This window comes from Centroberyx gerrardi, chromosome 14 (genome assembly GCF_048128805.1).
Source record: "Centroberyx gerrardi isolate f3 chromosome 14, fCenGer3.hap1.cur.20231027, whole genome shotgun sequence".
Lineage (NCBI taxonomy): Eukaryota > Metazoa > Chordata > Actinopteri > Beryciformes > Berycidae > Centroberyx > Centroberyx gerrardi.
The window spans coordinates 22,532,774-22,557,211 of NC_136010.1; the positions used below are offsets into that span (position 1 = coordinate 22,532,774).

General features: G+C 42.5%; 7 protein-coding genes across 12 annotated transcripts in view; 5 read left to right on the forward strand and 2 right to left on the reverse strand.

The window, feature by feature from the left end:
- The window catches only part of flna (filamin A, alpha (actin binding protein 280)), a 49,460-nt gene extending 47,566 nt beyond the window's left edge, over nt 1-1,894 (forward strand). For all 6 annotated transcript variants that reach the window (XM_078288011.1, XM_071918709.2, XM_078288014.1 and 3 more), the window contains one exon: nt 19-1,894. In XM_078288011.1, the coding sequence (XP_078144137.1) occupies nt 19-203 (185 nt within the window). In that variant the 3' untranslated portion in view covers nt 204-1,894. The remainder of the gene's footprint in view (nt 1-18) is intronic.
- A 1,818-nt stretch (nt 1,895-3,712) lies between these two features.
- Nucleotides 3,713-7,840, forward strand: emd (emerin). The gene is made up of 7 exons (XM_071918705.2): nt 3,713-3,787; nt 4,285-4,363; nt 4,460-4,567; nt 6,069-6,103; nt 6,188-6,213; nt 6,982-7,041; nt 7,208-7,840. The coding sequence occupies exons 2-7, from the start codon at nt 4,285-4,287 to the stop codon at nt 7,395-7,397; spliced, it is 498 nt and encodes a 165-aa protein (XP_071774806.1). The 5' UTR covers nt 3,713-3,787; the 3' UTR covers nt 7,398-7,840.
- Nucleotides 7,492-11,340, reverse strand: LOC139926857 (ninjurin-1). The gene is made up of 4 exons (XM_071918704.2): nt 11,137-11,340; nt 9,675-9,909; nt 9,117-9,252; nt 7,492-8,963 (listed from the first exon to the last, which is right to left on the reverse strand). Exons 1-4 carry the CDS (start codon nt 11,197-11,199, stop codon nt 8,876-8,878), a joined length of 522 nt encoding a protein of 173 aa, XP_071774805.2. The 5' UTR covers nt 11,200-11,340; the 3' UTR covers nt 7,492-8,875.
- An 845-nt stretch (nt 11,341-12,185) lies between these two features.
- mrpl49 (mitochondrial ribosomal protein L49) lies at nt 12,186-13,242 on the forward strand. Its single transcript, XM_071918703.2, has one exon. The coding sequence runs from the start codon at nt 12,215-12,217 to the stop codon at nt 12,740-12,742; it is 528 nt and encodes a 175-aa protein (XP_071774804.1). The 5' UTR covers nt 12,186-12,214; the 3' UTR covers nt 12,743-13,242.
- Nucleotides 13,243-13,441: 199 nt separating this feature from the next.
- Nucleotides 13,442-16,709, reverse strand: haus7 (HAUS augmin-like complex, subunit 7). Its single transcript, XM_071918734.2, has 9 exons — nt 16,644-16,709; nt 16,219-16,334; nt 16,047-16,117; nt 15,797-15,858; nt 15,508-15,698; nt 15,185-15,299; nt 14,511-14,723; nt 14,268-14,379; nt 13,442-14,184 (listed from the first exon to the last, which is right to left on the reverse strand). Exons 1-9 carry the CDS (start codon nt 16,698-16,700, stop codon nt 14,123-14,125), a joined length of 999 nt encoding a protein of 332 aa, XP_071774835.2. The 5' UTR covers nt 16,701-16,709; the 3' UTR covers nt 13,442-14,122.
- A 98-nt stretch (nt 16,710-16,807) lies between these two features.
- Nucleotides 16,808-19,244, forward strand: las1l (LAS1 like ribosome biogenesis factor). The gene has a single exon (XM_071918721.2). It carries the CDS (start codon nt 16,937-16,939, stop codon nt 18,656-18,658), a length of 1,722 nt encoding a protein of 573 aa, XP_071774822.1. The 5' UTR covers nt 16,808-16,936; the 3' UTR covers nt 18,659-19,244.
- Nucleotides 19,245-20,256: 1,012 nt separating this feature from the next.
- On the forward strand, nt 20,257-22,938 carry crebzf (CREB/ATF bZIP transcription factor). Its single transcript, XM_078288523.1, has 3 exons — nt 20,257-20,398; nt 21,233-22,339; nt 22,781-22,938. The coding sequence occupies exon 2, from the start codon at nt 21,292-21,294 to the stop codon at nt 22,075-22,077; it is 786 nt and encodes a 261-aa protein (XP_078144649.1). The 5' UTR covers nt 20,257-20,398; nt 21,233-21,291; the 3' UTR covers nt 22,078-22,339; nt 22,781-22,938.
- The last annotated feature ends 1,500 nt before the right edge of the window (nt 22,939-24,438 follow it).

The following is a 24,438-nucleotide window of genomic DNA, read 5'->3' on the forward strand; positions in this document are numbered from 1 at the left end:
TTCTGTCTCCATCCACAGGGCGTAACATGCTCCTGGTTGGCGTGGATGGTCCCAAGGTTCCCTGCGAGGAGATCCTAGTGAAGCACCTGGGCAACCGGATGTACAACGTCAGCTACCAGCTGAAAGAGAAGGGAGAGTACATCCTGGTGGTCAAGTGGGGGGACGAGCACATCCCTGGCAGCCCCTACCACATCACTGTCTAAAACCCAACACCATAGATCAGAATAAAGAAACCTATAGTACCACTGTTTAAAACAACTGAAATTCTGTCTAGAATCTAACCAATCATTGTTTACAAATCCAAACCCTTCCACAGTAAAAATTGATCCAATAAGATATCTGGCTTTTTACTTCTTATTTTATTGCTGTTTAACCAACTAGAAAACAAACGTCAGTGTTTACCCGTAGCCAGATTTCCTTCTGAATTTGTAAACCAACCCATTACACTTTACTGTAACCAATCAGTCTTATTGTAAACCCAATGCAAAATCTCCCAAAGATGAATGCATAGACACTGAATATCCCTCTCTTCATCAGTCACGCACTCCATTTCTCTCTTCATCCCTCCCCTAATTACACCCGTAAGTATATTTAGAGAGGGGAAAGATGCACCTTTTTATTACTGTAAACTAGCAGTGAATTGTGCCTTAGGCTTTTTACATGTTCAATCGTGGACACTAGTGGACATTAGTGGCTGGTTTAGCCTGTAGTTTTGTCTGAACTAGTTTGGAGTGTAGAATGATAGGATAGCTTAGCATAGTGTAGCAGCGTAGATATTGGCCCAGCCTTGCCTAGCGTGGGATGGAGGGTTATGCGTTACACTGGAAGAGCTACCCTTATATAAAGAGTGGATAGACTTTTATACAAACAATCATTGGACCTAAACCAAAGAGTGTCAGAAAGGTGATGTGACGTATCCAAGACTCTTATACCTCCCTTACCTATGATTTTATGTGTGCACAATGTGTAAAAGTACCCATATGCATGCCTTACACACACTTTGACACACTTTGATATTAGTCCTATGATTGATGAAAGGCTCTCTTATTTATAAGGGGGTAGTTTTTGTAGTGTTGACACCCAGTAAATGCCCAGTCCACTCCAGTGTGTGTTGTTCATGATGCTCTTTAACTAACCCAGTTGTTTTACCTGCTGCTAGTGTGATCCAGTTTTAGGCACTGCTGTTCTTAAAACCATAATATGGATTAGAGTGATGATTACAAAGGCTTAGAGGTATGGTGACATGTGAATAGAGAGGCTAGTGACAGGAGAAAGTTAGTGTCGGCCTAGGTTAGAGATGGTAACGCACTCGCAGTAGCTTACCGTCACTCGTGGTTTGTCTCACACATGCTCTCCTAGCACTGCTGCCCGAAAACCATGCTTAGGCTTTCTGTGTGTTTTACGCGTGATCCAAACATGTGCCATGCATATACATTAGGTCCTTAAACTCACTCTTCAAATACAGAAAGCCTCTGACTCAGAATAACATCCATTAAGCTGAAACTGAAGATATGTGGTGTTGTGGTGGTCCACTTTGAATATGGAATTGTTGCATATAAATGAACTGGTTCAAAAAGGGAAGTTTCTAGAGCTGTGCTGGACAGAAGGGCTGAAGATTGTGAATTGTCACGTCCTTAAATACGCAATGACCAAAAAACAAATGAGAACAAATGTTGCTTTGTTTTTCTGCTCAATGTCTGTAACTCGCCCCTCATCCACCCACCTCTCCCTTCATCCTTCCAGCTCTCTGGCTTTGTGTGTACTCAGTATTTCAGAGCTAAAAATGAATCTTGTCTTAAATAAAAAAAAAATTAAAAAAAAAGGCTTTAAAAGTGTTTGTAAGACTTACAGTATTTTGATACACAATAAAGTTGTCTAAGTATTTTTCTGTCAATCTAATGGCTGTGTCTTTTGTGTCTCTTAAATTTGCACCAGAAAAAGATTTATTTAACATACCCAGGCTTTGTCTGATTCACACTGAATGAACCACGAATGGATAGAAGAACATTCTATATATCATGACAAATGCAGCACAAGTCAGAAATATATGATATAACCTTAGTGAAAAAACACTATAATATTCCTATAGGGACTTAAGGTGTGTCTGGTGCTCAATATCGAGTTTATAGTGACCGTATCATACTATTTTCTATGTATTGTATTTTTTTAATCTCATATGGTATTGTATAGAATATTATAACAGCCTCTTTTTGTAAGGGAAGTTTTGTGTGGCATGCATGGATGCAGTTGTCAATAACAATTTGTTCTTAAGATGTTGCTCTCATCAGTAACTTTGATAAAGTTCATTGTATATATACTAAGCATGGAAGAAATGGTAGTTACCTACAGATCCTTCCATTGAGTGGAAAATGTGTAGCCTACATTACTACAGACTGCAGCCAACGCCCTTCCCGGAAAACTCCAAGGAAGAAAATCTCCTTATTAGGCCTGATGACCCCCCTCCCAACACACACACACACACACACACACACACACACACACACACACACACAACCTCCAGAGGCCGCTGCAGGAGACAAAATCCCATGGAAAGACTTACATAATAACTCCATAACACTGTTTTACATGTACATGCCGAGGCTTAAACAACTAATAAACCAGACCTACCTTGCCTTATTCATAAAATTGTTTGGTTAAATTATATAATTAAAACCAGCTGTATGGTGATCACAGTCTATATACTGAAAAAAACTATAGTAATCCTATAATAAGTTTCAGAGGGATTACTATAAATATATTGCAGCAAAAAATTATATTATTAGTATTAGGAATTATATAGTGATTCCATGGGAGATAAATACCATAAAGTAAAATAAAGTCACCAAAGAGTGCCACAAACACTATAGGCTAAGTCTATAATAATATTATAGTATTATTAAAGAGATACCATAGTAGATATAAAATACCATAAAGTACAATAAGGTCACTATAGACTCACTATTTAGTACCACAGACACACTATAAGTCCCCAGAGGAATATTATAGGAATATTATGGTCATTTGACAGGAGAGGTAAAGGTATCGGTGGTAAAGCAATTTGTAACTTTATTTTGGTGCTATATAAATAAGGGTCATTGTATTATTATTATTATTATTAGTAGTAGTAGTAGTAGTAGGCCTAGTAGTAGTAGTAGTAGTGGCAGCAGCAGTACTAGTAATAGTAGTGGTAGCAGTAGTAGTAGTATCAGTTGTAGTATCAGCAGTAGTAGCAGTAATAGTAATAGTATTAGCAGCAGTAGTAGTACTACTATTAGCAGAAGTAGTAGTAATAGTATTAGCAGCAGTAGTAGTAGTAGTAGTAATAGTAGTAGTAGTAGTAGTAGTAGCAACAGCAGCAGTACTAGTAGTAGTATCAGTTGTACTATCAGCAGTAGTAGCAGTAGTAGTAATAGTATTAGCAGCAGCAGTACTAGTAGTAGTATCAGTTGTACTATCAGCAGTAGTAGCAGTAGTAGTAATAGTATTAGCAGCAGTAGTAGTAGTAGTAGTAATAGTAGTAGTAGTAGTAGTAGCAACAGCAGCAGTACTAGTAGTAGTATCAGTTGTGCTATCAGCAGTAGTAGCAGTAGTAGTAATAGTATTAGCAGCAGCAGTAGTAGTAGTAGTTTTGGCCTATTTAAGGCGTGGTGGAGGCCAAGGTGTGTCATGTGACGTCATCCAGATGTGGCCTGGCGCCACGCCCACTCACTCTAGCCTGCTGCTGTTTACACAACCTCGCCCTGCAATCAGCCACATTTTCAACTCCACACTCTTGTCTGTTTCAAAGGTAAGCGAAACCATTTTATTTCAGCCTAACATAAACATTTCCTCGGTAAGAAACTTTGCCTGCTAAAATAGGTCGCGAAGACTTGCTATTCCCTGACTTTGAGCTGCCGAGAGCAAAGTTTTTGACGAAGGCACTCAGTATCGACATACCAGTTAGCTAACCTTACAGTAGCAGATTTCACTTGGTTTTTCCTTCTGCTGACTTTCGCCGATATAAACTTTGCCTGTACTCTCAACCATTGCTGAGTCTTGAATGTATTTCTGACCGACCCAAGGCTGAATTTAGAGCAGTTTTACAAGAGTTATGGGTTTTGGCAGCCTGTATATCCAGGCAGGCAGCATACTTGCGGAGTCTCCTCCCCTTCCTTCCCTCTGCATGCTGTTGCTCTCAAACTTCTGCACCTCAGTCTGCATCTATCTATCTATCTATCTATCTATCTATCTATCTATCTATCTATCTATCTATTTGTCTATCTGTGTTTCTTTCTCTCTTTGCAGATGTCTTTGAGTGACAAAAGTGATGAGGAGATCAGCGAGTTGCTTGCTGAGTATGGCATCAAACATGGACCCATAGTCGGTATGAGCAATGCACACACACTGTCTTTTTTATTGGGATTGTCATGGCAGGTTAGAAGGCTGCTGAAATAATCTGCTGATGTGTTTGTGTGTGTAGGCTCAACTCGAAGGCTGTATGAGAAGAAGCTTAAAGCAGCCATGGACGAAGCCTCAGCCTCAGCGCCACAGAAAACTTCACCTGACAAGACCTACTACAGAGAGGAAGGTAGGACAGGCTGTTGGTGTTTCAGTAGCTTGATTATTCCTTTGAGAGCTTCATAAATCACTCTCATATTTGAAAGTTATTTCAGACTTTGTCATTTCAAACTTTTGGCTGGACTGTTTTCTTTGAAAGTAGTTAAAGCTACTTCCATGTTCCACCACTGTAAATGCAACTAATGTTAAAACTAAGAGGCAAACTGCAAGATCCTTTTTGTTGTTTTTAATTTTGTCTCCATCTTTGGTGCGAAGCGCTCATTGCTGCAGTGTTTTTTTCACTGCTCTTCCCAGAGATCACTTGTCCATCAAACAGTGTCACCAGTACTTTTTCCTTGGATTTTCTGTTGATGCAGTTTGAGTTTCTGTAGGTGGCGCTCTTTTCTTTGTCTGTTCAGCCATGGTGGCTATCACTGCTCATGCTAACTACCCAGTTCTACTTCTGTTTATTCCAAACAAATTGCTTTTGCTTTTACGGGAAACATAAAACGCATCACTTCCTGTGCACCAGAGGAATTTGTCTTGGGAAAGAACTACCAGGCAACAGATGTTTAGATCAGTAAATGTAAAAGCTTTCCTGAACTGGGTATAGGTGGAATAAATGGACATTTGTTTATATGAAAATGTGGCGGATTATTACTTGATCAAAACTAAGTGAATTTAATCCAAACAAAGATAATGATCACTGTGTTTACACCTAGTAAGGCTTGTAATACTTTGTACTTTGTACTTTGTACAACCATACCAACTACAGAATAATCAACCACAATAATGCCAAGGCATCTGTAGCCAAGACCCCAAAAGGGATCATGTCACTTTCAGTTCAGTGAAGTCAGGAAGCAGATTTTCCAAGGAATTCAGAAACTGTGCAACTTTTGTCATTGTGGGTCCATTCTTTAAAGAAATGATTGTGAATGAATGCGCTGTGACCACTAGGTAAATTGCTGCTCCTTCCACAGCGGTGCATACTTTCCTAGTGGAAGCAGAATCCAGTAGCCACCACAAAACAATATGATGCTTGACATGGTACCTGAGTTTGATGCTGGCTGCTGATTTAAAATTAAATCTACCCCAACCCTGAAATCTACTATACACCAGTCTTTCTTTTTGTGTCATCCATATTCTTTGCTGCTCTCCAGCACCAAACAACACAAACAATAGTGGAGTTGATCTTTCACAACAAGACTGTTGTAAATCAGACAATTGAAATCACAGCCTTGTATTGGGAACCACAAACTTCCAGACCAGGCACTTTCATTGTCAAAGCTGCCATCTAGTGTTCATCCTCAGTGTTGAAAGCACTGATGAGATACTTTGGCTAGAAAATGTTCTCTCTCACACATTTTTATTGTTTCCATTGTGTGAATGCCATGTAACTGTAACTTCTTATCTTATTCTTTGAAATGAGCGTAAAATGGAATTGTGAGCAAAGTCAGCTAATCTTTTTATAAATGAGGCCCGATATGAATTAATGTTAATGCTGATATCAGTGGGGTTTTCTTTCATTACAGAGGAGGAGATTACCTACGTCACGTACCACAACCCGGTGAGTCCTGACTGTCTGCCTGCCTTCTCTTTATCTGTAACTGTGTAAATAACCTCACAACTCTGCCTGCTTTCATATCCACAGGTTAGACATGAAGGTTATGGGGACATGTGAGTACAGCTTTAACACACACACGCACACACACACACGTTGTTAAGGCATATAAACTCTGTTGATGCAAGATTGCAGTGGTGCAGTGGTAGTTGTAGTTGGGTATACTGTGTCCCCACCATCCCTCCATGTGACACAAGGCTGGTTAGTGTTATATTCTGTATGCCCGGAGAGTAATGCTGCCTTCAGGTGCTCCTCGTAAGCTCCGAATTCCGACATCAGAAGTCGTAAATATGACTTGTGATGTAATCAAGAGCTTCTGGCGAGGAATAATAACAAAATCGGCTGCATAACAAAAGTTTTACTTTAGGAATCAAGCGGCACAGTGTTGCTTTGTGCTGCATTGGCACAATGAAGAGGAGAAAATCCATTTTCAGGCATGTAATTAATCTCGCGTAGCCACGCCTCAGGCTCAAACAACAGAGGTCTGGAGAAATTTAAACACAATAGTTGGTTAGAAAAGGGCGGCAACGCTGTGGCTTGTCATCATAATTCAAACCAGTCAGATTTTTCTAAGGCACAGCATGGCATTGGTGTTTACCATCGTAGAAACAACAAGGAAGTTGCTATAGTTAGCGATATTTACCACTTGACTGGGTCATTCCTGCACGCTCAACTCATAATTACAGTACTTCAGACAGCAGTTGAAGGCAGGGTAAAGGTTGGTGTTACTCCTGTGTATGTTTCCCTTCAGCTACACCACTGTTAGTTTGGTAAATTAAATAAATAAAATCAGCAAACTAAGCACAAAGTATTCCTCCACTCAGGTTAAAACGAAGAGGAAACACTGAGCCAGATAAAGACGAGGAATCCGACCATTATACAGAGTGAGTCTTGAGTCTTCCAATATAAAGTTGTGTGTGTGTGTGTGTGTGTGTGTGTGTGTGTGTGTGTGTGTCTCACTCAGAGTGAGTAAAGTCGTAAAGGGAATCTGAGTGTCAGTCAATTTCTGAGAATGTATGAGTTGATTTCCTCTTTCTTCTTCTCCTCCAGGCCCCCCATCCAGAGCACCACGGCAGCCAATCACAGCGCAGTACGATCCAGAGAGCCGATCAAAAAGTCCGGCGGCTGCATGTCAATGCTGATCCGGCTGCTGCTGTTGGCTCTGGTAGCAGCTTTCCTCTACTACGTCTACTGCTGCATGGAGAACAACGCAGAAAACCCTTTTGGCAATCTTCTATGATCCACAGATGTGATTTTTCTGTTTGTGTTTTTTTTTTTAGGATGTCAGGTTTTTTTAATACACAACTCCATTGATTTCTTTTTGGAGATTACTGTTTATTTCTTTATTCCAATACACACGTTCGACAGAAATAGAACAGAAATACGACATTCCATAAGATTTAGATAAAAGTCTTTGCTTGCTTGCCTAAACTGTTGCACTATGATCTCTTAAGTGTGCTGAATGCTTGTGTTTTGATTGCATTTATGCAGCTTTTTTCTAATAGATGTGATTTGTTCTCATTTGTGGGATATACGGGATGATGTAATGTAACATAACTTGGATCACTTTTGTGAATTGTGGCCTGCATTCAGCATGTTTTACACCTGTCTCCCACATCATGTCTTATCAAAGCCAAAGATTTTTGTCTGTATGGCAAATGTTAATAAATGAATAAATGAAAATTAGTTCAGTTTCCAGTATGTTTTAGAAAAGGAGCTCAGGTCACTAAAACAGACTAGAATAAGTTTAATGATATCAAAGAGATCAGCTCTACTTGAGTAGGAAATGACAGCGGAGAGAAATCTTAAAGCAGGATGTGAAAGAGGAGGAAAGGAGTGCAGATATGACGTGGAGGACAGAAGAGTTACATTTTGACATTAAGAGAAAAGAGAAGTGAGCGTTTTCCAAAGACACAAACTGTCAGCTTCTCTACTGACACAAGCAGTGATTCATTCAGTGAATTCATTTATTCGCTTGCATACAAAACTATGAGCCAGCTTACTTCCATCAGCTGAACATTTTAAGTCTCGCTATATTTACAGGATAGAAAATTTAAATAGTTCATTTTATAAAATGTGCAAATTCTGCGCACTTGGTAACAGAATAGCTCTAAGGCTCCAGTCACATGGTACAAACACAATAGATGAAAACTGTTAAGGCCAAGGTTACACTAGAGGTCAGAGGTCAGCAGTAAAGGTTCAATGGTGGGAGACAAAACAAAGTCTGTTTGTTGGGTTTTGTTTGGGGATGTGGCAGTGGTAGACTTCAGACTGAGGTTTTCAGTTGAAAGAGCATGGCAGTCTTTGGTTGAGCTGAGGTTTTGATCATTGGGACTGCGATCCAGAACTGAGGCTGAGGTCTTTGGTCACTCTGAGGTTGAGGTTTAACTCGTTGGTCCTTGGATGAAGGATTAATCTCTGGCCAGTTCCAGGCTGGGATCAAGGGTGCAGCTGATAGGTGGCTTTTGTCAGAGTGAAGTCTGGGCTGGTTGCTCAAAAGCCTCTCAGCACTAAGATAATGTTAGTTCCATTAAATCCATTCAAGAATGGAAATTTAGTTCCAGCTAGTGGTCATTTGTCCTTACAAGTCATACTTTGAATTGTGGCTTTTATACAGTAGATGTTACAGAGAGGCTATTGCCCCAAAATCCTTAAGATTCCAAAGCCCTGGGTCCCAGGGTGAGAGAGTAAATTTCTAATTTTGGTCCAACGGCTGGTCTAGATGCTTCCAGTCAGGTTCTGGTCAATGGCCATAGGGAAAGACTGTGGCTGTGGCATCGACATCACATCAGATACCGAGGGCGGCCTGAGCAGAAACACAGGAAGAAGGTCACAAGTCAGAGTTTACAACAGTCATAGTAACGAATGTTGTGCTTGTGAGTCTTCATATCTCTCTATGTGTGTGTGTAGCTCACTCAGCCTATGTAGCCAAGTGTGTGTTATACAGTATAGCCTGTACCTGAGTGTTTGCACGTCGAAGCCGAGCGCTGTGATGAAGATGTTGATGAGGACCGTGAAGAAGACGAACACTGTCGCTACGTTGTTCATCCTGTTCAACTTGGCGTGTTTCCTCGCGTCGTTCAGATCATACTTCACTGCAGAAAAAACAATTAGTGGCCATCTAAGGAAACTCTCCCACCTCTCCCTTAGGAAGGAAGAGGTCTACATTTTAGTTACAGAATAAAGGCCATCTGACGCATATATGCCTCTGTACCTTTGACCTTACAGCTTGGAATGCATTGATTGTATGCAGGATGGGGCTGGGAGGGCAGACATGACAGAGATGGAGAAACCCAAAGCATCTCATGTTCTCATAACAAGAGGCTACACAACAGACTGGCTGGCCTTGGACAGGCAGACAAGGCTGATGCTTGTTTGTAAGTTGGCTTGTTCTCTCTCGATGCATCAGAATCAATAAACCTCTATAAATGCAGTCGTATTCCTGCTTTGTGGTTCTGCACAGGGTCAAAAGTGTGAGAGATAATGGAGGAGGAGGAGAAAACCCAGAGTCACTCACCAATAAAAACAAGCAGCAGCCCCACCACGACTTGCAGCGTGATGGACAGAGACAGCAGCACGATGAGGGGGATGTAGAAGCGGTAGCGAGGCCCGACGTACAGCACGGTCTTCATCTGGGAGGAGTTGGCCATCAGCAGCGCCACGTCCAGCATGCTCTGAGCGGCACTCTTCTTCGTGGCGTAGTGATTTAGGTTGATGGGCCGGTACACCTTTCCGGAGGGGTTTGTGGCTGCCTGCCAGGTCAGAGAGGAGCGGTTAGGCCTTGAGCTATAAGGGTGGTGCATTAAGTTTAAACTTTGTATAAACTTAATCCTCCTAAAGAACAGTGTTATTCTTTTCTTCTATTTCACGAGTCTCATTGCATTCTGTGTCTGCCTGGTCAAGTCTGTCTAGGCAGACAAGTGCTAACAGGTCATTCTTGTGTCACTAGGGTCTGTCCCCTACACACAGAGGTGTTGTGTGTCCTGTTGCTATGTACTCAGGTGTGGCTGTAAGAGGAGAAGAGGAGGGAGTGGCAGACGGATGGGTGTTGGCTCACCTGGGCTGGAGGGAGGGAGGGAAATAGAAAGAAAGAGAGAGAGGACAAGACACAACATGCTCTAAGACATTCTCTCTCTGCAACTAATATGCACACACTGCCAATTTAAGCTGAAGTGGGGAACCACAGAAACCACACAATTTGTCACATCAATTGATGGGATTATACATGCATGTAGAGCAATGAGAGTGAATGGAAATCCATACTGTAAGTGAGGGGGGGGTTTCTAAAGGTGAGACTCTATTGAAAAGCAGTAGGTCTAGTTTCACTGAAGGCGTGTACAGGAGGACCCTCCCATCAGTCTAAGGTGAGGGTCACAGTGTCACTACACCACTGAGGGAAAGTCTCTGCTGTGTTTGCCTGACGTAAACCACATCAGTGGCAGCGGCGTTTTCTCAGGGGTTTGAGCAACCCTGTTGCACAAGTAGAGGAGACGTCACACCTGGGTGCAACTGACAGGTTCACAAAGCTTTCATTCACTTCTACTGACAGGTGGCGACTTCGGCAAGGAGCCAGGTTTCACAGTTATGAGTTATGTCAGCCCCAACATTCCTGTAGGTAGACTGTATAGAATAGAATAGAATAGAATAGAATAGAATAGAATAGAATAGAATAGAATACACAATCAAAAAGAACACTGCTTACTGTACGGGTAGAATAGAACAGAACAGAATAAGCAACTTATGAAAAAACAACATGTTTACCACATGAAATGAAATAAATAGAACAGGACATAACACAATAGAATAGAGAACAAGAGAGGCGTTAATAGAAACAAGGAGAAAAGAATAGAAACTAATAGAATAGAAACAAATAGAATAGAATAGAAACGAATAGAATAGAAAAATCTCAATATCCACAGAACCTATAGCAGATGTGTTACAGTTTAAAGGGGCCGCGGCCTGTCTGTTCCGTCACTCACCTCTACGTCGTCCATCTTATTCAGAGCCAGGTCCTCTCCGTTCATCCTGTACCCGCTGTCCATCTCGTCCGGTCGGCTGACTTCACTCAAGTTACAACACAAGTCTTCTGTCGGCTGAAATGTGACGGAATTCACTGAAATACGGACCTAAAGTTCACTGTAGGCTACGGGCCAAACAAAAAGTGAACTGGGTAGACAGGACTGACAAATTATGCAGCTTGAGTTGCCGGGACATTCAAAACGACCCCTCCCTCCCCCTCGTCCTCCCCCTCGTCCTCGTCCTCGTCCTCCTCCTCCTCCTCCTCCTCTCTCTCTCTCTCTCTCTCTCTCTCTCTCTCTCTACTGTCCTAAAACATCGCCGTAAGTTTGATGCTACTTTCAGTTTATTCATACAATCAAACAACGGAGATTTGACTTTTGTAGGGAAAAAAACAGATCGACAAAAGCAGGAAGGTTTTAGATTGTTTTTATTTTTCACCCCAAAATAACACATAGGCCACACCTCCTTCTCCATCGTCATTGGTCATTCACTTTATGAATATAAAAAAGGGAAATGGGCCAAATACTTTCCATAATTATGACTGGTGAATGAGTAACTACATAAAAGTGATGAGCTCAGCTCGTACCGAACGCAGCCTGGCCTGATCACCGGCTCCGTTTTCATTATCTTGGCAATTTCATCATATTATTATGGACCGTTCACTCCCACTCTAGTCAGTGGTTCCTCAAGTGGCGTCCTGGGACTGTCAGGAATAGCTGACCTTATCATTTAATCATCGTCATTTAATTCACTAGAAATGATCCTAAATAGAGAATGCATGAGAATGTCTATTCTAATAATAGATTTCACTATCAGCATCTCCATACGTGCTAGCCTACAGTGTAATACAATTCAACATTAAAGGGTCTGTGAACTAATTATGTGTCAGTTTGGTGACATTAAAAGATTATCTTCGTCATAGGCTGCAGTATAATGTTGACCAGTAGGGGGCAGCAACACTCCAGAGTCTATTCTACCGCAAGGTTCATGAAGAAGTGTTAGAGAGGTCACTTCCTGCTCCCTCTCAGACCAGACAACATGGCGGCCCGCTTCACCCTTCAGTCCTCAATGCTCCGCGGGGCGCTGAGGGTTTCTAGCCTGCACCGCCGGGCACCGCGAGCCCCCGCTGCCGGGCTCCGGTCGGTGTGTAGCGCTGCTCCAGAGGAAAAAACGGCTGTAATATTGGAGTCGACAGAGGAATACAAGTTTGTGGAGCGACTCATCCCGCCGACACGAGTCCCCATTCCTCCTAAACACGACGGCCCTGCCCCGTCCGGCTGGGTCCCTCCGGCAGACGTACCGCCGGCGTTACCGTATATGATCCGCCGCTCCCGAATGCACAATATCCCCGTCTACACCGACCTGACCCAGGGCAGCCGCAAGACAACCCTCGTACGGAAAGTGGAAGGGGACATCTGGGCTCTGGAGAACGACGTGAAGCAGTATCTGAAGGAGGTGACGGGGACAGACCTGCCCACACAGGTCAACGAGGTCACCATGACCCTGCGGGTCAAAGGTCACTTTGATGCAGAGCTGAAGGACTGGCTGGCGAAGAAAGGCTTCTAGCTGAGGTTATGTGGAGGCACGGAGCTGCCGGGACTGTCGGAGCATCTTCTGATGGTGGAGAGCTATGCCAGAACAACAGGATTTGGTGATGGAGAGGACTATTTGGTGTCAGAACAGCAGCTGATGGCCTCTGGACCCACTGACATGCCAACAACTTGAAAACAGTTAATGTGAAATGAAGGCCTTTGACTGCTGACACATTATTGAACTCTTTTGACACCAGGAACGTGCTGAAATTATTGATCATAGGGTGTATAACTGTACATACTTGCTGAATATCATAACATTAAATAGAAAACCAGAGCGCTGTGTCAAGTGTGTCTGTTATGGCTCCTGTGTGGCTGATCAAAGCAACTGTGATACACAAATGTGTATGGGGGGGACATTTTCACCTTGACTGCTTGTTTAGAAAGCTTGAAATCTCTGCAGCCATTGAGGTAACAGTGGAGTGACTGCATATACATACTTGAGATTGGTACCTGGTAAATAAAAAAACCTCCAACAAACTACTAGTGTACGTGTTATTGTTACAAAGAAGATAAGTGTGAAATAGCCATTGAAAGAGTCGACATGAACACTGGTTCAGCCTCATCTGACAAATGCAAAGAAAAAGCAGAAGAATGAGAAATGACATGGTAGTGTGTCAAACCTGGTGGGATTAAAGTCTGCAACTTAAATTACAGTCTTTTATTTATTCAGACAATTAGGCATATTAAAAGTATATAAAATACACTGGGTAGTGCAAAGGAAAATAAAAATTTAGGATTAGCCAAGTATAAACAGGAGGGATGCTGCTCCCCCCCCCCCCCCTTTCCTGATCACTCATTTACAATGCAATTAGTAACATTTACACTTTATGTAAGAGATATGTAGCAATTTTTGCACCCATTATGATGTGAATAACTACAAAGGTGACAAGCTCAACTCCTGCCCAACACCTCAGTCCTACAAAAATGTAAATAATAAACAGGGTGGACATACAGTAGCTGCATCCAACAGTGTTAGTTTCCTCTCTGAGATAGCACACAAAGGTGATGGGTGCAGTGTTGCTAAAATGTGCCACAGAACAACAATGGTGGCTGTCGAGGGTTAACCTTTATTTAACCACAACAGCAGCAGCTGTCTGAGCACACTGGCTCATTTTTCCACAGTTCTCCACTTGACACTCAAAAGTCTTAACACACCGATAAATCAGACCTCCACATTATAACCATATTCTTTCACTGTGAGCCACTGAGGTGCTGTACTGGTGCAGGTGGGGGTTAAGTGCCACCTCAATATTAACCTTGATCATGGTTGGAGGTTTTTCTGGAGGCATCTATGCTATGCATGGTTATGCAAATGCCAGAGTTGCTATCAATATGTACTGTATATGCTTTGCTAGGCATGAAGCAGGGAAAGGAAGTCTCTGTATCGGCGGGTAAGTTCCTCCAATTGGTCCGCTGGAAGAAAAAAAACAAAAGAGAAACATTTAACTATGCAACATACAACGTGTGTGTGTGTGAGAAAGAGAATGCTCACTTACGTAATGTGCGCTTCTCTCCACGACTCCAGTAGCGAGGCTGTGTTTGTAGCTGCCTCACTCTGTCAGTCACGGACACAGACGCTTCTGATACCTCATTTAGCATTTCCAACTCCTGAGAAACAAAGGAGAGCAACACAAAAACATGTCAGTGTGACTTGCTTCTACATGTCATTCTTAGGGGGAGACAGATTTTTGCATGTGGTATAACTAACATCGTGCGTACATGTACATATGTGTACCTACCGTGTTGCAGGCCAGCAGCAGCTGGTGCACTCTGTGGAAGGTGTGTGTCTCTGTGCTGAGGCTGGGCGGGTCTCTGCTGCAGTAGGCTCTGAAGTCTGTTTCGTAGACGTGGCTGAAGGCAGCCATCAGCTGTTGGAGGTCACACACCGCCACACGCAACGCACACGGAGAGAAGACGCCAGGACTCTGAGCTTCGCTGTGCAGGAATTCACACTGAGGAAAATGGAGGGAGAAAGAGAAGGAAAAAGCAAAATAATAGAACTCATTAGTACTAATACATACTGTATATTCAACCAAATCCCTGGGGTCTGTGCCTAGGCCTGGTAATATACAATTAGGTGCATAAGAGGTTCATATTCCAAATCACATTAGTAAAATACCTTTAAGGCTATGAGAAACAATATAATTCCATTTTAAAATAACCATGCTCATGTCATTTACAAGTGTAAGAATAATGTGCAAGCAAACATGTCTCAAATGTTTATTACTACTCCCATTACACATACAGTAAAAAAAAAAAAATAATAATTCAGAGAAGGTGGGCAGAAAATCATAAGACTGGACTGAAATTACAAACTCTCTTCAATTCATGAGGCTGTTTTTAGTGCTGTCAGCCTATTCCCATTGAAAGCTCTTCAGTACTGCTGGCACAACCAGCCACACATACACCGTACCTCTGACTGAAGCTGCTCCAACGCTGACTGAGTCGCCTGCAGAAGGACTGCAACATCAGCAACCTCTTCCCTACTTGGCCTGTGGAAAGACGACTTGTGGCCCTTACGTAAAGCCCTATAAGGTGAGGAGAAGGAGTAAGAGAGGTGAAAAGAGGAAACAGAGCAGGTAAAGAGTATAATGATATAAAGACAGTAACTCATGAAAACAACACAGCCCCCAAACCCCTACAGTTTTGTTTCATATTGGAAGGAAAGGTAAGAAGGAAAACATAAAAACAGAGGGAGAACATGTTTTGGAAGACAAAGACAGAAAGTGTGTGTACTTGATGTGTGCAGGCCAGGGGTCGAATGCGGGGTTGAGCGCGTGCGTGAGGTGGGGCAGATTGTCAGCAGCGAAGAGCTCATTCAGGAGCCCCTCTTCGTCCGTTTTGTGTTCAGCAGACCCCCCACAGCCTGGGACCAGAGTCAAGAGCTGCTGCAGGAACTGGAGCTGCCGGCGAGGGCTCGCATGGCCCTGGGTGGGGGGCAGAAACACAGATTAGACAGACAGAACGGGCTGCATCCCATTGTTCTGCAGCCCCATCTACACCAGCTTTACACAGCCTCTCTCACCCCGATCAGGTCCAAGTCGTCTGCTTTGCACAGCGTCAACTCCTGCCCAAGCATAGCCATCTCTGCTTGAACATAAGAAAACAACAAAAACAATAGCAGGGATATAGCTTATAACAGCCTCAGGGAAACAAGAATGAAAGCGCATATCCACTGTCACTGAGATTTACTTTCCCTTCCATAAGGTTTTCCATCAAAAGACATGCTAGACAATGAACCATGTGAATATACCAAGGATGTTAATCCATGTTACCTTTACTCAAAACATCTGGGTCTTTGGATCTCAGGGAGGACGCCTTCAAACTGGCAAGGTTTGGATTGATGCTGTCAAGTGTTGGATAAAGAAAGAGAGGAGGGGGTTATCTTATATTTCACGCTACAAATGATTTCAGTTTTGATGAGAATAGGAGCAAGGCTTTAAGTACCTGCTGCAGATCCAAGCTAGTATGTCGGTGCGGTGCTGGGAGGGAGCACACAGCAGCTGCTGCATACTGTCTGCTTCTTGTAGATACAGACCCTCCACCAAGGGACAGGACGCAGCCTGAACCACAAACACAGATGCGACATTAGGTCACACAAACACGGTTTAAACATGGTGTTAGATGCATGCAGAGCAGCCTGGACTCATACCGTCGTCTGTTTAGACTCTAAATCAGAGCTGCACGAGCCTGTGCGTCACGTAGAGGAGCCGAGGCTAAAGCTAACAATCTTTTATCTACACTCAGGAAAGATAGACTCATTTAGCTGACATGCAGATTACATTAACAACAAAGCTCTTGGGACTCTGGGGAGTAACTTTATGTTTCATATTATTCGAACTTAATTTTTGTATTATTTTATGTTAATTTACCTGCAAGGCGACGTAAATATTTTGTGTAAGTTGTTTTTCTTTCAAAGCACCCGCCATTTTCCAAATATAGTCCGTCTCAGAAAAATGACGTTACAGAGGTAAGGGCGACGAGTTATTATATCATTTCCGCTATGCAATACAATCGCTAGCTCCGACAGATTCAGGCTCCAAACACTTTGGCGCTGGTGAATATATATTTCGCTACATATTTGAGACAGAAGGCAGCATTTTCTCGACATATAAGTGCGTTAGGTCTAGGTTAAGTTTAGCGTACGGTTCATCTACTGTTAAAAATGAAGAAGAAGAGCTCCGAGAAAAAACGCCATGTGGTAGCGTGGGTCAACAAGGCTGAGTGGGACCAGGTGCTGGAGTATTTGTACTCCAAGGACTGCGCCTTGCAGAAGTATGCCCTGCAGAGAATATCGGCCTGGAAAGGCAGGTACGCCAACAGCACTCCTGTGGCCGTGGAGAGCACGGCGGACCTGGTGCGGTGCCAGGTATTGGACCGGTCCGGACAGCTGGACGGGGACGACCTGGTCCTGCTGTACGGGACAGCGCTGGTCAGGTTTGTTAATTTAATCACAGAGCGTCAACAGGGGAGAACCGCTCGTCCGTTGAGATTGCTGGCTGGGAACTTGAACATCCCGGAGTGGATCGTAGACCTCAGGCATGATTTTACACACCGCAAGCTCCCTACCTTGAACTGGTGTCGGAAGGGCTGTAAGGTTGTTCTGGAGTGGCTGCAGCAGGAGTACTGGTCCAGACAGCTGGGAGGGGGGCTAAATGAGGACTGGGAGTCACAGTCAGATGGAGAGGATGAAGAGAATGACCTGAAACGCAGAGAGGATGAGCTCATTGCAAGGCAAAAAGAAATGGAAGCCTACAAGGGCGCAAGGGAACTGTTGATATCTTTCGAAAAGGAACAGTACCAGGCTTTTGATGGACTGCCTGACGACAAACAGCAGAGCCTGTGGCCCGCCCCCTTTGCAGACATGAGCTGGATTCTAGCTGAGATCAAGCAGTTTGCTTTAGAGTCTAGTGAGACACTGATTGATGTGTTGATGGAAGATGGATTTCTAGTTCCCACCAATGAACAGCTGGAGTCATTAGGCTGTGACACTGCTTACGATGCCAGTTCCACTGTCCCCCAACTTCCTCAAGTGTTTCTGCGTTTTTGGCTGCCCCTCCTGAAGATGCTCAACTCGCCATCCTTCATTCACCTCCTCCTGGAGAAGCTCTTCGTCGAACTTCAGCAGCTTTCCAGAGAGCCCAATAATCAGAGGTCCTTCTACATTTCAGCTTGGATCTCAGAGGTCATCCTCTGCAACAGCAACAGATTTGAATACCACTTTGAAACAAAAGGTCAGAAGAAAGCCAGAATGAAGGACAGGATTTTTGTCAACCGCATCCAGCTGCGGTGGCAGCAGCTTCTCTCCGCCTGTCTGGATGCTCCCTGTTTCAGCACGCCTCACCTGCTCCAGCTGATCCTGGACGACATGGAGCATCCTTTGCCTTTGGAAACCCGACAGAGGCTACTGCAGCTCTGCTCCATCTACACACAGACTGCAAACTCAGGAGACGATCCTACTCCAGAGCAGAGGGAGCAGCCTGTGTACACACTGGAGAGCTTACACGAGAAGCTGCAGCACTCCAGACGCCCGGTCCATACTCGGCGCTCTAGGAACGACTCGGAGAGGAGCGAGTCTTTTCAAGAGCACCACGGGGCCGACGCTCAGGCGAAAAAGGCCAAGTTGCTCAGGGGTTCTCCATGGCAGGTTTGCACTGATAGAGTTCTGTGGAAGAACTATCCTCTTGGTAAAGTCCCAGGACAATCAGAAGACCCTTCGTGCCTCATGGTGGACAACTACTCAACAATGACTGTGTTTGACCAGCCGGTGGAGAGCGCCACACCGCACAATGTCCCAGGAGTCCTGGCGCCGCTGAGACCGACCGATGGCCCTCTTTGGACCCACAGCGATGTCAACAAATTGAAATCTGGACTGCAGCTCTTTTAAGTCATGATGTGATACTGTGAAACATAAGCCTTCAACTGCTGGCACATTGATGAGTTATTGCTTTCTGTTGTTTTGACACTTGCTAGAAAAAGACAAAAAGAAAAAAAAACATATTGGTGAAAATAAATATACTTCACAACTAAAAGTATTTACAGCCTGTTGTTGAATGTACATAGTTGCTGAATAACGCAAACCATTATATGTAAAGCAAATGCAAAAGCCTCCATGCCAAGTGCTGTGTCTATACTATTTCCAGTATGTGACTATGATCAAAGTAGAGCTATGGTGCAGACATATTTAACACAGCCTATGTTAAAAAAAACAGCATGTACTCTACTTAATAAGAAAAGTTTGTGAGGTGGAATTGGGAATTGGTTCATTCATTGATGGTTGAGTGCAGCAGGATTTGTTTTCTTACACCTTACACCTGTTCTGTTTTCACTGTTAATGCAATTGTGAATCTCTTTGCAGAGAAGTTCAATTGGAAATCCTGCCAAAAGAGATGATATTGCAAGGCCAGTAGGGCGAAGTAGTTCAGTGTAATATATAATTTCTTCTACACACTTAATTGTCCAATAAAACCTTTTTCAACTAAAGTGAGATGATGGTGTTGTGCTTTGAGAGTTAGGATTTATGTTCATGTCATCATGTCTGTTGCCATATGATTGTTCTCTTAGATGCTGTCATGAGGAGAAAGGCTGCAGCTGTAAGTAAGAAGAGAAGTGTTGGTTTGGAAAGGATGTCTAATGTGGAGAACAGCCAATGCAGCATGAGCAGGCAAAATGTTTACACTGTGAAGGGAATCACAGGCAAGAAAGCATAAAGACAAGCATAAAAAAAAATACATGATTAGTATATTCATTTAGGTAAAGCAAAATGTATTTTATTTACTGTAATGAATTTAATTTTGCAATGGAAGAAGTGAGAAAGTCCAAGGATAGAAATGGTGATAAATGACAGTAGTTTCTGGATAGCAATGATAATGGATGCAGCGGAGGATAAATCCACCTAAACTCCCACTTCTTACTTGTGAAACAGTTTACCTTCTATTTTTAATGCTGAGCTAAATCCTTATTCAATAGATTCACAGTATACATTATAGTGCCAGACAGGTGTAAACTGCATGATTATCTTTTCACGGAAAGAAATGAACTATGGTGAAAATATAATTGCTTATTAAAATGGGCATGAGAAGTGGCATATTGTAGGAACACAAGGTCTGAAGGAATCAAAAGGGAACTTACTAGCTCAGTGATAATATTCACGTAATGTTATAAGGTTATCACGTCACCATTATGTAAAGAACATTTACCTTTATACTCCTCTACAGTAGGGGGCGCGCATGAAAGCTGAGGCGTAGGTTTGCCTAACACTCAGACCTTGACTGTGTGTGTGGTAAACCAACTCTTGTCTAAAACAGAATATATGCTGTGAAAATGTCATTTGAAAACAAGACAATTTTATATTCATTCACTACAGATACCTTCCTAAATGTATTATCTATTTCACTTTATTTATGGCTGTGACGCATGTTCGTCAATAAGGCTTTTATTTTGAATGTTTTGACCGGAAGTGTTTACAATTCTGGCTCGCTTGACGTCGGTCTCAACGAAAACCGTCTGACCGCTCGATTGTTCTCATTTTTGTGTTCAAGCTGCAGGACGATTTGCAAATCAACACGCCTCCATCGAAAGACTCCATACTGATATTTATCAAAGCATTTTTTTTTCATACAAGACGGTAAGTACTGTTTTAAAGAGTGAGGTTATCGGTTGCAAAATGCTGCGTCATCCTAGATTGGTTTTGTTAGCTAGAGCCGCGTGTCTTTAGTAAGCTTGGTAAAGATAGTTCTGTAATTAATTGCAAAACCCTTTAAAACATTCTTAGTTTGGATTAAGTTCTGAACAATTTGTGTTTTCTATATCTGAACACCTTTCGGAATAACTACACGCATTCAGGAACATTTGGAACATTTATCTATTAACAAACTAACCTAGCTGTATTAGCTTTTTGGGGCCTAGCGTTAGTTTGCGAGCTAATGTTAGCTACTACTTCGATAATGCTAACTTGTCAAACAGTTGCCACTCGTAACTATTTTGGATTGCATTATTAACGCGAGGTTAAGGTGGGACATAAAGTGAATTATAAAGCAACATTAGATAACCGTCCATTGCTAAAATTTCGGTCTGGGCTGTTGGCCTGCTTCAACGTTTGAGTTACGTTGGTAATACATTTAACGCGCCCTTTCTCAACTGTATTAGCTCAAGGAGGTTTAGCTGCAGTCTGAAAGAAAATGGTGGCTGCCAGTTATTTTGAGCACACTTTATTCGGGTAGATGAAACCCACTGAAGATCTTTTCAAATGTTTAGACATATATTAGACAATATTCCACATACACATTTTAAATAAATGTTCTCTTGTATTCATGCCATTATTTCATGCATTTTTTTATTCTTATTACATATCTGAATATCTTGAGTGAACTGATGAGTTAATTTGAAATCATGAACCATGTCAAGTTAACCTATTAATTGTTTGTGTCACACTACAAATATCACTTGTCTGTCTTCACAGGTAAGGAATTCCAACATATCTTGTGGAGAGCGTGCTTGTGCTCCCATCCACAAGCCACAATGATCACCAGAAGAAGAGGCCGTGCGATCAACAACATTGAGGTGCAGTCTCTCGAAGTTGAAGTCACAGATGCTGTGGAAACAATAGAAGATCTCCCAAGTCCATCAGAGTGCTTGCCAACTGAGGATATCGACGCAGCTGGATTAGATCTAGATGACTTCTTTGGAATTGAAGACCTAAAATGGACATTTGAAAGAGATGCAGCCTCCCCGCTCTTCGATATTGGGTTGGAAGACTTGGGTGTGTGCAGTGTCAAGGATCCTGATTCCGGGATTGAAGCATCAGCAACCCCGTCTCCAGAGAGAATGTCTTCTGACCTGACGATCAAGAGCAAGCACAACCAGTCCAGCCACATGATCAACAAAAATGCCATCGCCGCTAGGTTGAATCGTCTCAAGAAGAAAGAATATGTCAGCGACTTGGAGAAGAAAGTCGGGTTTCTGTCGACGGAGAACCGCTCGCTCAAGCAGGAAAACTCTCAGTTGACCAAGAGGGTGGAGGAGTTGGAAGATGAGACCAGGTACCTGAGGGCCGTGCTGGCCAACGAGAGCATGTTAGCCCAGCTCTTGTCCAGGCTGAGCGGTGTGAATGGGATGAAATTATCTTCCTCGCTTTTCCAGGGGCCCGACTCCAACGACCACGACTACGCGCTGCCCAGGAAACGTGTGAAAGTGGAGGAGAAAGAGACATCTGGTGGCGTGTGTCTGCACGTGGACAAGAACCACGTCTCAGTGGAGTTCTGCACTAAGTGTGCAGAGAGTGCAAGCACATCACTCAAAATGTAGGGTCAAGTACTTCTCTCTGTTTTCAGATATTGAGACTGAACTTGATATGGCTCAGTGTAATGAACTTCATGGGGCTTGATGAACACTGTTGAATTAGTTATGATTACCTAAGATCCTACAAATGTGCATGTTGTGAAGTGTGATGAAGCCGATGAATACTCGTTACTGCTAAACCTTGTTGACAGTTTTCTTCTAGGTAATGGGTTGATCTACCATGCGGGATGAGTGGCTTTCAGAACACCTTTGCCTCCTTGACTCCATGGTAAGGATCAGACAAGAAAAGATGCTTGTTTTGTTTTTCTCACAGGCTTGAGGCGTTCTGCAGTGATCTTAGTACTTTTGTTTTCCCCACAGACAGTTGTCCTTGTTCCCAGTTAGTTGATTTTGAGTACTTATATAATTGTTTCTTTTGGATGTTTATGTTTCATTTATAATGAAATCCTCTTAGCAGTTAAACTGTAAATAAGACTTAAGTCAAAGTATCCTAAATGTAATGACAAGAAGCTGTTAAGATGAAGGTGAAGGTTCACAAGGAGTGATTTAGTTGAGAGTAAATTGGCTTTCAAACTGGAATTAAAGTGATCCAGGGAAAAAATAATCTTAAAATACTGTCTTTTGGTTAAAATTGGTCTCTTTGTGAACCAGCACCATTGTACAAAAGAATACTTTCATTTAGCGCCGCCTATTTTTCTTTATGCTAAAGTGGATTCTGCTGTTGGAAGTTGAAGAGGCTGGACAAGCTGCTGCCAACGTGGCCTGGTATTTTTTTAAAGGTAGTATCGGTAACAAATGGTGTAAGTGACTGCATTTTACCAATACTCCACAACATCCTTAGCTCTCAGCAGTGTAGCTCATGCAGCATATATCTGGGGGTGACTACAACTGCTCCATTACTGGTAGCAATGATAACTGAGGCTTAATGGTCTCATAATTATGTCTTGTATATATTGACATTTTGGAATGTAATTGCTTAACTCTTCCAAAATGATCTGGTTGATGTGGTGAAAACGCCAGATTTGTATATGAAAGTGTGTAACAGAATGTTAATATGTGTATATATAATTTTGATCTGAATAAGCATTGTTTGAGGAACATGGGTTTGGGGAAATGTTTGACAAATAAATCATATTTTCAGTATGCTTTCAGTTAACAATATCTACTCTGCGTCTTGTTCTGTGCTGTTGATATTAATGCATCTCTTTTTCTCTTTCTAAACAGCAAGCTCTGCAGATAAAGGTCTTACTATTCCTGAACATTTGGGTCGAGTCTGGTAAAGGTTCTCAAAACAAATGACCAAGACCTCATTTGAATGGAAGCCCAAAGCGCTAGGAGAGGGCCCATCATGGTTAAAGGCAGACACCACTGAATTCAGATGTTATTCCAATGCCTCAAAGTGAAAAACACACTAAAACAGAATGTGCATATTGTCCCCATGATCTGAAAAGATGTTGAACTTTGGTAGTACGTTAAGTTGTGTAGCTCCCTGGCCATGATATAACCCCAAAATCAGCAATTCTGTTATCTGTTGCTCCTGTGAAGGCAATTGGAGAATTGTGTTTTTCTCTCTCTCCGTTCACTGCCATTGTATGGAGGAACAGGTCTCAAAATCACACTTCTAGCACATAAACAAGCATGAACAAAGCGGAATCTGACAAAATATTAAAAAAAACTAGTCATGCTGCTGAATTGTTTTGCTTTCTTTCTGTTTATTAAACCTTTCAGTTTGCACAAGAACAGCAATTCAGCAGCATTACTAGTTTTTTTTTAAATTCTATATAATCAGAATCTGCTTTGTGCTTGTTAATGTGCTGGAAGTGTGATTTTGAGACTTGTTTTGCCATTCAATGGCAGTGAATGGAGAGAGAAAATAACACACCTCCAGTTGCCTTTGCCAGAGCAACAGATAACTGAATCGCCAATTTTGTTTTATCATAGCCAGGAAGCTACACAACCCAAGCTACTACCAAAGTTCAACATCACTTTTAGATAGCTTAGCCAAGGTTTATGTACATGAGCAAGTCTCTAGCCAAGACACTATTCTGTGATGTCATGTAGTGATAATTTGTGGAGCAGGTTCCTCCACAAATGAAATCCACAAGTGTTGCTTGACTTAGCAGATGGTGGTTTTGCTCACTGGGCTCTAGTTTTATGAGAGACTTGTGCATTTTTACATGCCTCATTTGAACAAACAACTGTCAGCGCTGCTTTAAGGTGGGTTGTTCCATCTGTTTTTGTGAACATTTGCTTTTATCCTCTTAGCTTTGTCCTGAGCTGTGAAGCCTCACCAATGTACATGATGCGTAACAGCAAATTATTCTGGAAGGAATAGGCAGCTGACGGCGCCTGTGATAATTTTGTAGT

Bases quoted from the DNA above. Each gene is read 5' to 3' on its own strand.
- emd (XM_071918705.2), top strand. From the start codon at position 4,285: ATGTCTTTGAGTGACAAAAGTGATGAGGAGATCAGCGAGTTGCTTGCT. The intron at 4,568-6,068 runs GTAGGACAGGCT...CTTTCATTACAG, and splicing joins GACCTACTACAGAGAGGAAG to AGGAGGAGATTACCTACGTC. The intron at 6,104-6,187 runs GTGAGTCCTGAC...TCATATCCACAG, and splicing joins ACGTCACGTACCACAACCCG to GTTAGACATGAAGGTTATGG.
- LOC139926857 (XM_071918704.2), bottom strand. From the start codon at position 11,199: ATGGACAGCGGGTACAGGATGAACGGAGAGGACCTGGCTCTGAATAAG. The intron at 9,253-9,674 runs GTGAGTGACTCT...TTTTTTCTGCAG, and splicing joins GCTGCTGCTTGTTTTTATTG to TGAAGTATGATCTGAACGAC. The intron at 8,964-9,116 runs GTACAGGCTATA...GTTTCTGCTCAG, and splicing joins TTCGACGTGCAAACACTCAG to GCCGCCCTCGGTATCTGATG.
- mrpl49 (XM_071918703.2), top strand. From the start codon at position 12,215: ATGGCGGCCCGCTTCACCCTTCAGTCCTCAATGCTCCGCGGGGCGCTG.
- haus7 (XM_071918734.2), bottom strand. From the start codon at position 16,700: ATGGCGGGTGCTTTGAAAGAAAAACAACTTACACAAAATATTTACGTC. The intron at 16,118-16,218 runs GTACTTAAAGCC...AACACTTGACAG, and splicing joins CTAGCTTGGATCTGCAGCAG to CATCAATCCAAACCTTGCCA. The intron at 14,185-14,267 runs GTAAGTGAGCAT...TTTTTCTTCCAG, and splicing joins TGGAGAGAAGCGCACATTAC to CGGACCAATTGGAGGAACTT.
- las1l (XM_071918721.2), top strand. From the start codon at position 16,937: ATGAAGAAGAAGAGCTCCGAGAAAAAACGCCATGTGGTAGCGTGGGTC.
- crebzf (XM_078288523.1), top strand. From the start codon at position 21,292: ATGATCACCAGAAGAAGAGGCCGTGCGATCAACAACATTGAGGTGCAG.